A 14,581-nucleotide genomic window follows, 5' to 3' on the forward strand; every position below is an offset into this window, starting at 1 on the left:
GCCTTGTATGGGGTACAACTGCTATGCAAGACGCCATCATTACTAGTAGTTGCATGAATACACTGGCTGGTAATGGTTGGTTGGGCTGAAACTGTTGAATGGTAGCCTGAATATTGTGTATTCTGGCTACATTGGGAGAGGCTAGAGTCTTGACTGTGTCTAGAGTGGCTCCTAGATAAGATTGCATCTGTGAACGGTGCAGGTGAGAATTTTGTGTATTGATGGTGAAGCCCAGTCGATGAAGTAGATCTATTGTGATCTGTGTGTGCTGAAGACAGTTTTGGCGAGTGCTGGCTTTGTGATCAGCTAGTCGTGTAGGTAGGGGAAGACGTGAATCTGTTGTCTTCTGAGATGAGCAGTGACTACTGCCAGGCATTTGGTAAAAACTCAGGGCGCTGTAGTCACTCCGAAGAGAGGTACGTTGAACTAGTAGTGCTTGCCTGCTATCACAAATCTCAGGTATTTGCAATGAGCTGGATAAATTGGAATATGAAAATATGCGTCTTTCAAATTTAGAGTAGACAAAGTATGCTGTTTGTAAAAGTGGGAGTACTTCTTGAAGTGTCACAATGTGAAAATGGTTTGACAGTATGTAATGGTTTAGCTCTCTCATATCTAAAATAGGTCTTAGGGAACCGTCCTTTTTGTGGATAAGAAAAAGTACAGAGTGTAAGCCCCTGGTACTGTTCGGAACTGGACGTACTGCTCATTTCAGTAAAAGGGACTGGATCTCTTGTTTTGCAAAGTGTATGTGTTCTGGAGATAAATTGTGAGAGCGAGGTGGAATGTTGGGGGATTGCTGCTAATCTCCAGGCAATAACCATGTTAGATAATTCCAAGCACCCATTGTCTGATTTTATAGACTACCAAATGTGGAGGAATTAATTAAGTCTTCCCCCAACATGTGTGGTATAATGGGGGAAGCGTGGGCAAGTGACTGTTTGTTGGGGGAAGGAGTGTTATGGAGTCTGTTACCCTTACCCCTATCCTTTAAGTTGTTGCCTCTATAACCTCCTCTGAAAAAACGTCTGGAGGGAGAGGAATTGGTTGTTACCTTTAAAAGCCAATGTATTTTGATCTGGGAATGTGGTCTTTGACCCTCCTCTATAGAAGGAGGAATGAAAGGAACCTCTGTTGGATGCAGTCTAAATTGCTCCTATAGATTTAGTGACTTTCATCTTTTCTAATGCCTGGTCAACGTTCGGGCCCAATAGGTGTTCCTTATCAAATGGTGTGTTAAGAATGGATTGTTGGACTTCAGGTTTAAAACCTGAAATCCTTAACCAAGTGTGTCTCCTGAGCAGGATGCGGTGTCTGCAGCATCTAGAGCACAACGAATAGAGGAATTGGAAATGAGCTTACCCTCATTCACTAAGTCCTGTGCTTCATCCTTATGCTCATCTGGGAGATATTGGGGCAAATGTTCCATTTCGTCCCAGTGTGCTCTGTCATATCTGGCTAAAAGGCCTTGGGTATTCGCAATGCACCATTGATTTGCTGCTGAGCGGCTACGTGCTTGCTAGAAGCGTCAGTTCCTTTGGACTCTTTATCTGGCGGAGGAGCATCTCCTGATGTTTGAGAATTTGCTCTCTTAAGAGAATTCAATATGACTAGGAAATCTAATGGCACTTGTCCTTTGATAAAAATGGGGTCTGTAGGAGAGGCCATATATTTTTTGTCCACTCTAGACGTTAAGATGCGGGCTCCGACTGGATCTTGAAAAATCTCATCAGCATGTCGTATCATGCCCTTAAGCATTGGAAGTGATTGTGATGACCTGTGAGTAGTTGCCAATGTCTCAAACAAAAAATCTTCTAGTGATTCTTTGTGGAGCTCAACCCCATGGAAATGTGCAGCCCTGGAATGAGTTATTGGTGTGATGCATTGTCGTCTGGAGGAGATGGTTTGGCTGGGTAAAGGTCGGGATCAGTATCACCTGGTGTGTAATCTGTCCATGGGTCTGTTGGAATATTCATTCCCCCATCATCTGCATCATTATTGTTATGATGAGATTGAGGAGAATCCTGAGGTGTAATTCGCAAAGGATTCTCAGGTGGTGACGGAGGGGCTGGAGGTGGAGGCGATGGTATATGAAAAAGACTTGTAGCTACAGACTTTCTCTTCAAGGGGATTTTGTAAGTGTCCTCTTCTTGAAGCATGCGTTTTCTGAGGTGGCTTAACATGAATATGGATTCTTTTGCTTCGGATCGGGCGTTAATGGAATAGTGTCTAATTTCGGATCCAAAGGGGTCTCAGTGCTGACGTTTTTAGTGCCGGTTGGAGGCTGGCCTTTCGGCATGGAAGGTTTCAGCTCCGAAGGCTGTTTGTTTTTCGGCGCAGAGGATTACAGCTCCAAGCCGGACTTGTGCTTGGAACCTGAGGTGTTCGGGCTCCGAGAAGGACTTCTGTCCACTAGGTACCGAGCCGGAAGGCTTGACTGGTAGTTTGAGTGTTGGCCCGGAGGTGGAGCATCGGAAACATCATCTCGGTACCGACCTTGGCCAGGAGGCAGAGGTGGTGCCGAAGCCGTGTGTTTTTTCAGAGCTTGTGGGGGGCAATGGGGTCTTCGGTACTCACGTCACCTTGTCCCTGCAGCAGTTCTTTGGCGTTGAGGTCTATCTTGAGCTCCGAGTCTGAGTCTTGTTCGGAGAAGGCTTCCTCCTCCTCTGCCACTGATGCCTCGATGTCTTCTTGGCCGTGGTCTTCACCGAAGATGTCCAGCGTGTGTTTGATGCTTTGACACTGCATCTCTTGACGTCCAGCCTGACGATTGCAAGGAGTCTTTTTCGATTGGAACGATCTGCAAGCGTCACAATCTTCTTTCTTGTGCTCCAGAGACAAGCACAAGTTGCACACTTATGTGATAGTGCGAGGATACTTCACATGGCACTGAGGACAGAATTTAATGGAGTCCGATCCATCGGTGGAGCACTGATCGGGTGCGGTTGGGCCTCGAAGGCCGTCCACAAAGCTTTCCAATCGAAAGTTGATTCCGATGTAGAAACGATATGCGGAGAAGTGGGAAATGTGTATGGAAACAATACTGTCAATGGTAGACAGTATTGGGCATCCAAGGGAACACGATGAATGCTTTTGAACCAGAACGCAGCAATACACGTTCAAACCCGATGGCGGGAAAAAAACGTATAACAATGGAGTTGATGACCATGCGCACTATGACCAAAAGGATGAGTCACCTTACCTCGTGACTAGGAAAGACTTCTTCGAAGAAAAACTACTTGCAAACATCCAAACCCAACACTAGATGGCAGGAGTATGCAAAGCATGTGTGTCTACAGCATACATGCCTAGAACTACTCTCTTTAAAAATGAAGTAAAAGCTATCCTCATGGCTAAATACACTTGAACTATTATCTCGAACTCTGTTAATACTCTGCATTGACCTATACTACATGTTTGACCCCTCTGATTATTTGTATTATTGTTTTTATTACTCACATGACTGGCTTTGCAGCCACTTATTTGTACTGTTTGATCTATTGATTTATCTGTCTGACTATGCTCCCTCATGTACCCATTCTATGTAAAGCGCTCTGATATCGGCAAAGATCTTGTTCGCGCTATATAAAACTTTCAAAATAAATAAATAAACACATAAATAAATAAATAAACAATCCATTACAGGCATCATGCATATTTGTTTGTAGATTATTTATGAGAAGAAAACCCTTAAAAAGTAATAATTCAATCGCTTTTCAATTTGAAAACAATGCATGGGTGGGTGCTTGCTGCAGGCAAATTTGTTGCAATACCAGTGAAAAAAGTGGCCCACCAGACAATAAAACAGGCCCACAAACAGGCAAAAAACCCTGTAGGCCAGTCGTACCCTAGTGCTCTCTTTCACTACTGCACTCAAAGATGCCCTTCAAGTCTGAAAATCCAAACAACTAATTAAGATCCAAGATGCAACCTTCTCAATGAAGTGTACATTGTGGTTGTCTCTTAAGTAAGACACTTACACAGCTGAGAAATGATACTTCTGCCACTGTGGGAATGGAAACTAGCTTGACCTAACATTTCAATGAAATCATAGCCTGTGGGATAAAGACCCATACCAGTGCAGGATGCATGACAAGCTGTGGGTCTCTCAGTATAGCATCCGGCAGTGCAACTAAAGCTTGGCAGCTATTTTGTTTGTCGTTCTAGAAGGTGCCCATTCTAGGATACACAAATTCAATCAGTGGTACTCACCCTTTCCATACACAGTCCCATTTAATCCACAGATTCGCCAGTCAAAGTTATTGCGACAGATGCCATCCAAATAAATGCTTTTTGTACCATGGAACAATTGCTTCTCAAGTACTTCCGTCTTGTTCTGCTTCTTCATTGCATCCTTCTGCCTGTGACGAGAAACAAATGAATAGAAGTGCAAAGGTTCCAGAATGAGATATATCAGTACTATATGTGTCCCTTTAGGCTATGTTTAGATGCAGTGGCCCTCTAGTACAGCCCCTGAGAAATTTTCCTAGCTGGGCCCAGTCTTCAGTGCCACTGGTGGCTGCGACTTTAAGCAGTGCCTATTCTACTATTTTACATCATCATGGTGCCCCTTCTGTCTACTCAGCTTACACAGTGGTGGCTCCTCCGCTAAGGCGGAAGAACGTTGCTCCACTGCTCATGGAGCAGTGTAAAAAAAAAATAGTAATAACAAAAGCTATTTCTGTTTTTATCATTTTTTTTCTGCAAGGCTGGGCGGAGCCGGCAGTGAAGTGGTATGCACTCCTTAGGTGCACACTACTGCTTCGCTAGCCCTCTCGCTGCAATGCAGCATTGTGATTGGTCAGGCGAGGGAGCCTATGTGCTTCCTGGTTCCAGAGAGACAACGAGGGACAACACGGCTGCAGACTCAGCATGGAGGTTAGTGTATTTTTTTTATTTTGTAATACCTCTCACCCCCGCCCGCCTGCTCCTCTACTCTTGTTCTCTGCCAGCTGCTACTGCAGCTACAGCCAGATATTTCTCACTCGTCTTTCTCTTCAACTTTGTGTTTACACACCCGAGGTGAGTGTTCTCTTCAGCCAGCTCACGTCAAGTCAAGTCAAGTCAAAGAATTTATATAGCGCACTACATACCCAGAGGGTCTCAAGGCGCTTAGGGAGGGGAGGAGGATTACTTGTCAAATATCCATGTTTTAAGTTGCTTTCTGAATGCTAGGTGGTTCTGGGTAAGGCGGAGGTAAGTGGGGAGTGAGTTCCAAGTTTTAGCTGCCAGGTATGAGAAGGATCTGCCTCCCATGGTGGTCTTGTTGATGCGAGGTACAGTGGCGAGGGCTTGGCTGGAAGAACGTAGTTGGCGGGAGGGGGTGTAGAAGGACAGTCGTGAGTTGAGGCATTCTGGTCCGATGTCGTAGAGTGATTTGTGTGCGTGGGTTAGCAGTCGGAAAGTGATCCTCTTATTGACGGGTAGCCAGTGGAGGTCTTTCAGGTGGCCAGAGATGTGTTCGTTGCGCGGGATGTTTAATATGATCCTGGCTGAGGCGTTTTGGATTTGTTGGAGTTTCTTCTGGAGTTTAGCGGTAGTACCTGCGTAGAGGGTGTTTCCGTAGTCCAGTCGGCTCGTGACCAGAGCATGGGTGACTGTTTTTCTGGTTTCGGTGGGGATCCAGCGGCGAAAGGTTTTTTTGAGCATGCGGAGAATGTTGAAGCAGGATGAGGATACGGCGCTGACTTGTCTGTTCATTGAGAGTGAAGAATCCAGGATAACGCCTAGGTTCCGTGCGTGGTCTGTCGGGATGGGTGCTTTTCCAAGGGCTTCCGGCCACCAAGAGTCGTCCCATGCAGAGGGGGATGTACCTAAGATGAGGACTTCTGTTTTATCTGAGTTCAGTTTTAGACGGCTGTGTTTCATCCATTCGGCAACTTCTTTCATTCCTTCGTGTAGGTTAGTTTTGGCGGTGCTGGGGTCATTGGTGAGAGAAAGGATCAGTTGAGTGTCATCCGCGTAAGAGATGATGTTGAGGTTGTGTTGGCGGGCGATGGCCGCGAGGGGGCTCATGTATACGTTGAAGAGGGTGGGACTGAGTGAGGATCCTTGTGGTACGCCACAGATGACTTCAGTGGCCTCGGACTTGAATGGTGGAAGGCGGACTCTCTGGGTTCTTCCGGTGAGGAACGAGGTGATCCATTCAAGTGCTTTTCCTTGTATTCCGATGTTTCTGAGGAGTTGTAAAAGGGTGCTGTGGCAGACTGTGTCGAAGGCTGCAGAGAGGTCGAGGAGGATGAGGGCGACTGTGTCTCCATTGTCCAGTAGAGTTCGAATGTCGTCTGTTGCTGCGATGAGGGCGGTCTCAGTGCTGTGTTTTGCTCGGAAGCCAGATTGTGAGGAGTCGAGGGATTTGTTGGCTTCGAGGAAAGCGGCGAGTTGGTTGTTGACAGCTTTCTCGATTAGCAATCTTGCTAACTGGTGATAACAGGTATCTTCCATTTAATGCTGAGTCTGACTAAAGGCTTTTCAGTGGTCATGACTACAATTGGATTAGGGGCGTTTGGATCATGCCTACCTTTCAGTAGTAATGGCTTTGAAAATACTAGGCTTTGGCAGACAACACAGAAGGGACATGCATCACTGCCTCTTGGTGCCTTGTTAATAATGTGCCACTATAAAAGTAGGCCTCGAAAAATCTAAAATGTTTTACTAGACCTACAGGTCTAGTGACTTCAATATTCTACTCAACCTCACTGTAAGGTGCTAGACCCGTAAACTGGTCTCAAATTGTGTGATCCTAGGCAATCACATATGAGAGGACCTTCAAACATGCAAGTTCATCTTCCTGCTGTACAGAAAACTATTTTGTTTAACCCCTTAAGTGCTGCTGACGGCCAATGGTCGTCAGCAGCGCTACCTCCCCAGTGCTGCGCACGACCATTGAACGTCCATTCAGCACTAGTTCTAATGGACAGCGCAGCACTGGGGAGAAATGTTTACACGCAGCTAAGGTGTTAATAGTCTAAACTTTTGCTCCATATATAATTACCATCATCATAATAACTTTATTTTGATCACCAGGATCTTAAAAGTAAAAATAAAACCATAGACTCTCACATCTTTTTACACAAAAAGTTAATAAAACTTCAGGAGTTAAAACATCATTCAGAATAGTTAATGCACTTGCGTCCAGATCCACACTGTTTTGGTTATTCACCTACTCAAATAGCCTTGTATCAGAGGGGAGGAATTCATATAGGAGGGGGAGAGGAGTTGGCCTAACGGCTAGGGCGGTTAACCTCAAATCTGGGGAACTGGGTTTGTGTCTCAGCAATGACGCTGAACATCCTGTGATTCTGGGCAAATCTCTTAATCTCCCTGTGCCTAACTAAAATGAATGTGTCCTCAGGTAATGCAACTGGTGTTATGTAAAGCGCTCCGATACCCAATTCGGGTCAAGTTCGCGCTATATAAACCTTTATAAAAGAAAAAATAATAAAAAAAATATATATATATATATATCATAAGCCCCTCACACGAGGGAAATCCACCAAACCAGTCAACAGAAGACCATATAATAACATATTTCAAAACAGTAATACACGTAAAATAGATTGAAGTAGTGCTACACAGCAGCCAATTTTTTGACTATCCAACTTGGCTTGTGCAAGTTAGCAATAAAGTGTCAAAAAAAAGATCACATTATTTTCCGAGGCCCATCCCTTTATCTTCCAATAGCAAGTGCAGCATGAAAAGTAGATGGACCATATTCGAAATGAGACAAATTATTACCACCTATTCTGAGGCTTGCATACCCTTACTTTGCCAGTTCCAGACTGATATAAAAAATTTAGCAATACAATATACCGTAAATCTACTAGTGTCTGTGCTAAGGATCCTAAAGACCTCAATAAACCGTCTGGTTCCCATTTTCATAAAAAGGGGGACTATCCATATACCCATATAAATAAGAATCTAACCCACATATGGGGCACCCATGACCCCTGACTTGCCTCTTAGTTCAACATAGTTCAGCATTGTCATCAGGACAGAGGTGGGAACGTTTCTCAATTCATGTTTAAAAATTCACTTGTAATACATATATTACTAAAGCATGATGTGATAGCGCACTGTCACTGATAAAAAGCTTATTTACCATTGAAATTGCCTCAAACTTTCCCACTAACATGCAGTTTTACTGATCAAACTATATAGTATATAAACAATTTTCATCCACTTAAAATCGTTTTTTTAATCACACAGTTAACTAAATGGGCTTTTATAGCTACTGAAATATATTTTGAAATGTTTTTTAAAGTTTACAAGCTAGCTACATGTAGTGTGTTAGAAAACAAATCATGGAACAGCTCATTTGTCAGACAGCTCACTTTACAACATCCTCTAACTTTGCAGTCAGATAAATAAAAGCAAACACCAACCACCAGGATAAATTAAGCAGCAAATTGTAAGAAGCCATAATCTGATATCTGACTTCTGTCTCACAGCAAATGTTATAAGATTAAAATTATATTTAAAGGCATCTTTACTGCTCATTCGCTTTCTGAGTGAACTGAACACCTGTTCTTTGTCAGCTCGCCAGAACCGGCCAGTAGGCCATAAAAAAAGCTCGCCCTCCTGAAATATGACTTGCCATAGCAAGTAAATAAGTATATTTCTCAAGGTCTGAAGAGAGTGCCCTGTTGAGCCTCCATCCTTGCTGGGCAGTGCTGTTCTACTGTTGTGTGGCTGCTCGCTGCTCCCTTGGGAGATTACCATGACAGCCATAAGCTACCCTGGATGCTATGAAGATTTAATAGTAACATGTCTGGTGATATTCTCTGCCATCATTTCTGAAGCACATTATTCATCTAGGAGCTGTGAGAACTGTAATACGTTACCTACATTTGATAGAAATTCCAGAGAGTAATGTTCTGGATCCTCTGAACCTTCGAGATGGAATGCTGCGGCATGGTCTTTTTGAAGGACTTCTCAATTTCCTTGAATTCCATGGAGTGCTTTCTGACCTCCACCAACTAAAACATAAACATCTTTTGTGAGTCTGCTTTCTGGAGGGGATGTATTCCACTCATTCACAATTCAAATCTGCTGAGTCACATTACGGATGATCATCAGCTTATCTACAACATAAACATTGACTATAATACTCAGAGCAACTTCTGTGCATGGTGCAGCGACTATTTTAATGTCTTGGTCAAACTCAGAAGAGTGCTGCATAGGTAAGTAGGGCAGCGTAGCAACAGATGTTGTAGAAGACTGCTACAACTGCAGAGCTCCAACCTTTTGACATTTTTTAAATTTCTTGTCATAGAGATGAAAGAAATAAAGACTGCGGTGTGTTATGACTTTGCCTCTGGCTGTGCAGGCTGCTACATCTGTTCACTATTCCACTGCTTACTAAGAGGAATTTTCAAAACAGTAACCAACCTGTTCTAACTACATAGTTTGTCTCATCACATAAATTCAAATTAGATGTAGATACAAGACTGATTCCATAAACCAATCTGCATCTAAATGACATAAATTAAACTGGCATTCTCACTGATCACTTAACGCAAAATATCCATTTTTTATGCAAATATAATTCTCGTGTTGAGAACACGTTCACCTCTTAGTGCAAATGCCAATGCAAAATTGCCCATTCACCAGTGCGATCCATGTAATCCAGCCTGTTTAACTACTTCCAAAAAGTGAGTTTGGGGAAGAATGCTAGATTATACCTTGTATCCCACGTCGGGTACTGCTGTGCTGTCCCAGGATCCTGGGATCCCTTTGGTTGAAGAAGCTGCCTGATTTGCTGTTACTTTAGATCTGGTGCTTAAAAAGAGAAATGAAATGGCAAGTTAATATTGCTGATGCATCTCCTGAGTATCTCCCCTAATGCATGCTTCAAACATCTTCCTTCTTCATCCCACACATTAAAATTTGCATCTGCCCCATGCATCTTTTTGAACCTGCTACTGTTTCCTACTGAACCAAGACCATCTTATGAATGTGTGTATCGCAGCTGACAAATGTTCGTGCAAAGCACATCACTTAGATTCAATCCTGGCGTGTTGGCCAATAGCATTAACATTTAGGGAATTGTAGTTGGCATTCCTTATTACCAACACAGGACCTCTTCATCCAACATGCAAAGGCTTGAAGTTAGAAAACCAGGCCTGGCTGCGGTGCCATGTGACAAAGCACCATGTGGCAACGATGGTGCTGACATAGGGAGGACATTGAATAGCACTGAGTGTCTCCAGGAATGCCAGCTTTAAGAATCTACAATTCCATATCCTTCACAGTGAATACTTGACCCCTGCACAATTCAACCGCTATTTTACCACAGCAGACCTGCGATGCCCTTGCTGTAAGGCAGGGAACGCCGACCTCGCCCCATATGCTATGGTGTTGTCCGGCCATCATCCCCCTACTGAGATGGGGCGGGGAGGAGGGGAGAATACACTGCACTCTGGGAGATTATCGAACTGCCATACATATATACCTGGGAGGCCTGCGCACTGGGCGTTTTAATCAATCCTCAGGTGGCTTTTAGAGCACGACTACCCGCCCGTAAGGGTCTCAAGGTGGTGGGGGAGGTGGTGGACAAGGAGGTGGGGGGGTAGGGACTGCTGGTCCATCAAAAGCACTGCGGATCAGTCAAAGAGCCAGGTCTTGAGGTCTTTCCTGAATTGAGGCAGTGAGAGTGATTGTCTGAGGGGAGATTGTTGCGAGGTAGGAGATGGATGGTCTTCCAGCCGTGGTCTTGCGGAAATATGGGACGGTAGCTAGGGCAACTTTGACAGAGCGGAGGTCTCCAGTGGGTGTGTGGAATGGGAGGTGAGGGTTAAGGTACGCAGGTCCAGCGTCATGTAGGGCTTTGTAGGCGTGCGTGAGGAGCTTGAAGGTGATTCTTTTGTTGAATGGGAGCCAGTGGAGGTCTTTCAGGTAGCCGATGATGTGGCTGCGGCGGGGGATGTTTAGGATGAGTCTGGCGGAGGCGCTCTGAATGCTTCTTGAGGAGTTTTTGGGTGATGCCGGCGTAGAGTGCATTGCCGCAGTTGATTCTGCTGCTGATGAGTGTGTGAGTGAAGGTCTTTCTGGACTCGATAGTGATCCACTTGAAGATCTTTTGGAGCCGGCATATTATATGGAAGCAGGATGATGAGGCGGCTTTGAACTGGCGTCTTGTAGTGAGCGAGTATTCCAGAATAATGCTGGGGTTCCAGCGTGGTCCTGGGATGGGAGGGTGTTCCAATTGCTGCAGGCCACCAGGAGTCGTTCCAGGCAGAGGGGGTGGAGTCGATGATGAGGACATCGGTCTATTCTGAGTTGAGCTTGAGGTAGCTGTTCTTTATCCAGGTGGCGACAGCCTCCACCCCGTTGTGAAAGATGCTCTTGGTGACTGAGTTCGTTGGCGAGAGAAAGAATCAGCTGGCTGTCGTTGGAGTGGGAGACGATGTTGAGTCTGTTCTTCCTGACGATGACTGAGAGCAGGGACATGTAGAAGAGAGTGGGGCTCAGGGAGGAGCCCTGAAGCGCTCCACAGCTGATCTCTGTGGGCTCAGAGTGGAACAGTCGTAGTCTGACTCTCTCTGTTCGGCCGGTGAGGAAGTAGCGGATCCATTCCAGAGCTTTGTCGCGGATACCGGCGTCGAGGATTCTTGTGCATAGGATGCGGTGGGAAACAGTATGTAAGGCAGCTGAGAGGTCCAGGGGATGAGGGCTGCAGTTCCGCCTTTGTGAAGAAGGGTGTGGATGTCGCTTGTGGCGGCGATGACGCCTGTCTCAGTGCGGTAGTTGTTTCGGAAGCCGGATTGGGCCAGGATGTGTTTCACTTTGATGAACTCAGAAAGTTGGGCGTTGATGGCCTTCTCGATGACCTTGGCTGGGAAGGAGAGAAGAGAGATGGCTGTGAAGTTCTTGAGGTCTGTTGTGAAATAGTCAATACATAATCGCTTCACAGGGCTGGTTCTTTTGCTAGCCAAAAGGACACTTGCACTACAATGAGGGGCCCCAAATGCTCCTACGCTGGTAGAATGGTAGATGCAGAATGTAAATGGGGAACAGCTGAAGGGATTGTCTTCCACTATGAAGAAGCGTGGCACCTTCGTAAATGCCCAATTTCCAAAGAGTGGGACACGCTTTTAACAAATCTTGCACCTCATGCTCCCAGATGATCATCCCCCGTGAACTGACTGCATTGCAAACTTACCTTAGAGAACCCTAGTGTACATCCTCCCCACTATCCACTCTCACCCGTATACACTCACCAGCCCCTTTTCTTTCTACCCTCCTTGGAGCCCATCTTACCTCTCTGCCTATCCGGCTCTTTGTATATTATATGTACTAATATCCATTCATCCCACCGCCATTAACTTCCCACATTTTGCCTGCATCCAAACCTCCTACTGCCCCCCCCCCCCCCACCCCATCTCCAACCTCAAATTGTGGATTCTATCCCCTGAAGTTGCATTGGTTCTTGTGGTAATGTACTTTACTTTTAATACATTGTAACATAACATAAATACCTGAGAATTAAGCAAAAAACAAAAGCACACAGCAGCAGACCAAGGTTTTTTGGCACTGACATAATACAACCATGATCAGGATATTGAGTTTCTGAAGATGTTTTAAAACTTAATGCTTATTTTTATGATTCACTATTCTGGGAATCTCCTTGCACGTCTGCGTTTATGATTCCAATAAACTCTATAAAAACATTTAAAAAACAAATATGTGGCAGCTATGCTGTATGGACATATGCTTCCATCACAAGGTAGAACACCCACCCTACCCTCCCCTCCTTAGCTCCGAAGCAGTGAAACCTGTTTGGACCTTTCTTACTTTACACATGAGATCATTGCTATTTTTGGGAGCTGAGGGACAGGCCTGATCATTCCGAAATGGTCACTGCTCATGATTAACTGAACTAAGACAATTAACTTTTTTTGCACTGAATACTAAACAGCCTTCAGGCACAATAAAAAAGTACTAGGCCAAATACAAAACTATGACTTTAGGACAAATAAAATATATTTCTCTACCCAGAGATAAAATGCAGCTTACTGAAAATGTGCACTTTTACTGCTTGCCTATCAACACCATATGCTACAGCCAGGGTTTACTCCAAAATGAGCCTGGACTGCATTCTGTAAAGAACTGTAGCAGAGGAAAATAGAGCACACTGATTTTGCATAATGTTGCAGAATATAAATAATAATGAACAGAGTAAGGATTATGTTACTTACCCTGTAAGCATCAGTTCTTGGCATGTAGTGCTGTAGATTTGCATGCTTTGCATACTCCTGGCATCTAGTGTTGGTTCTGGATGTGTGCAAGTTATTTTTCTTCTAAGACGTTTTTTGGGTCGCGAGGTAAAGTGACTCTTCCTCTTGGTGATAATGTGCAGGGGCATAGGCTCCATTGTTAGACTGTTTTCCCGCAGGCGGGTGAGAATTAAGTGCAAGTATCAGTAAAGGTATGTCCATGCATATGAAAAGGTCAAATTGAACTGCAATGGCCACAGGTGTCCGGGGGAGGGGGTGCATGCTACATCACTATATTCGAAGAATAGATGCTTACAGAGGAAGTAACATAAACTGTTCGAGGCACGTGTAGCTGTAGATACACATGCTTTGCATAGTCGATAAAACAGTGCCCTCTAAAAGCAGTGGCTAACCTGTGGCCATTGCAGTTTTTTTGGAAAAGTGTATGTAGCACTGCCTGACCCAAATTTGCTTAGTGAAAGTGTGTGGTGTAGACCATGCATCTGCCTTACATATGTCAGTCATTGGGATTTTGCTTAGGAAAGCCATGGAAGCCCCTATTTTATGAGAAGAGTGTGCTCTAGGGGGTGTACATTAAGTCCTTTTAGCTTTGACATACATTGTTTGAATGCATTTAATATCCACCTAGAGATGGCAGATTTGGATATGGGCTTTCCTTTGTGAGGGGGCGAGATTTTACGGAAATCTTTGGTCTGGTAATGTAATAATTAGAGCACTTTTAACTTCTAGTAATTGAAGAGCCCTTTCCGAAATGGAGTCTGGTTGAGGAAAGGAACCAGGTAATTCAACCAACTGGTTAAGGTGGAAAGGTGAAACCATCTTTGGAAGGAATTTTGCATTGGTGCAAAGAACCACCCTATCCCTGTGAAGTTGGAAGTAAGGCGCTTGTTAAGTTAGTGAATTGAGTTTACCTAAGTGAATTAATGGCAAAAAATAAACAACCTTCCAAGATAAAAAAAAACCTAGAGGAAACGATCATGTAATGGTTAAAATGGTGGACCCATAGGTCTAGTGAGAACAACAATGAGATTCCATGTGGATGCAAGTGGAACTTAGAGTTGAATTACTCTTTAAGGCCTTCCATGAATGCTTTAATAACTGGCAGTTTGAACAAAGATCAGTTTTGCCTGTTTTGGAGATAGGCAGCCACTGCAGCTAGATGTAAGTATATTGAAGAGAAGGCAAGGCCAGAGAGCTATAAATGGAGAAAATATCAAACAATGTTTTCTCAGTTCCATTAAATGGATCAATATGCGTATTACAAATCTTTTCCATTTAGCACCATAGCATGCTCTAGTCGTAAGCCTATCAGCTTCTTTGAGAATGGTCATACATTCAGATGG

At 44.4% G+C, this 14,581-nt stretch overlaps 1 protein-coding gene across 1 annotated transcript in view; it reads right to left on the bottom strand.

The window, feature by feature from the left end:
- The window catches only part of LOC147734647 (protein mono-ADP-ribosyltransferase PARP12-like), a 235,978-nt gene that overhangs the window by 32,171 nt on the left and 189,226 nt on the right, over nt 1–14,581 (bottom strand). The window contains exons 10-12 of the mRNA XM_086952946.1: nt 9,684–9,780; nt 8,848–8,978; nt 4,213–4,361 (exon numbers count right to left, since the gene is read on the bottom strand). Of these exons, the coding sequence (XP_086809072.1) occupies nt 4,213–4,361; nt 8,848–8,978; nt 9,684–9,780 (377 nt within the window). The remainder of the gene's footprint in view (nt 1–4,212; nt 4,362–8,847; nt 8,979–9,683; nt 9,781–14,581) is intronic.

The sequence above is a fragment of the Lissotriton vulgaris genome, chromosome 1_2, assembly GCF_964263255.1.
Source record: "Lissotriton vulgaris chromosome 1_2, aLisVul1.2, whole genome shotgun sequence".
In the NCBI taxonomy this organism is placed as follows: domain Eukaryota; kingdom Metazoa; phylum Chordata; class Amphibia; order Caudata; family Salamandridae; genus Lissotriton; species Lissotriton vulgaris.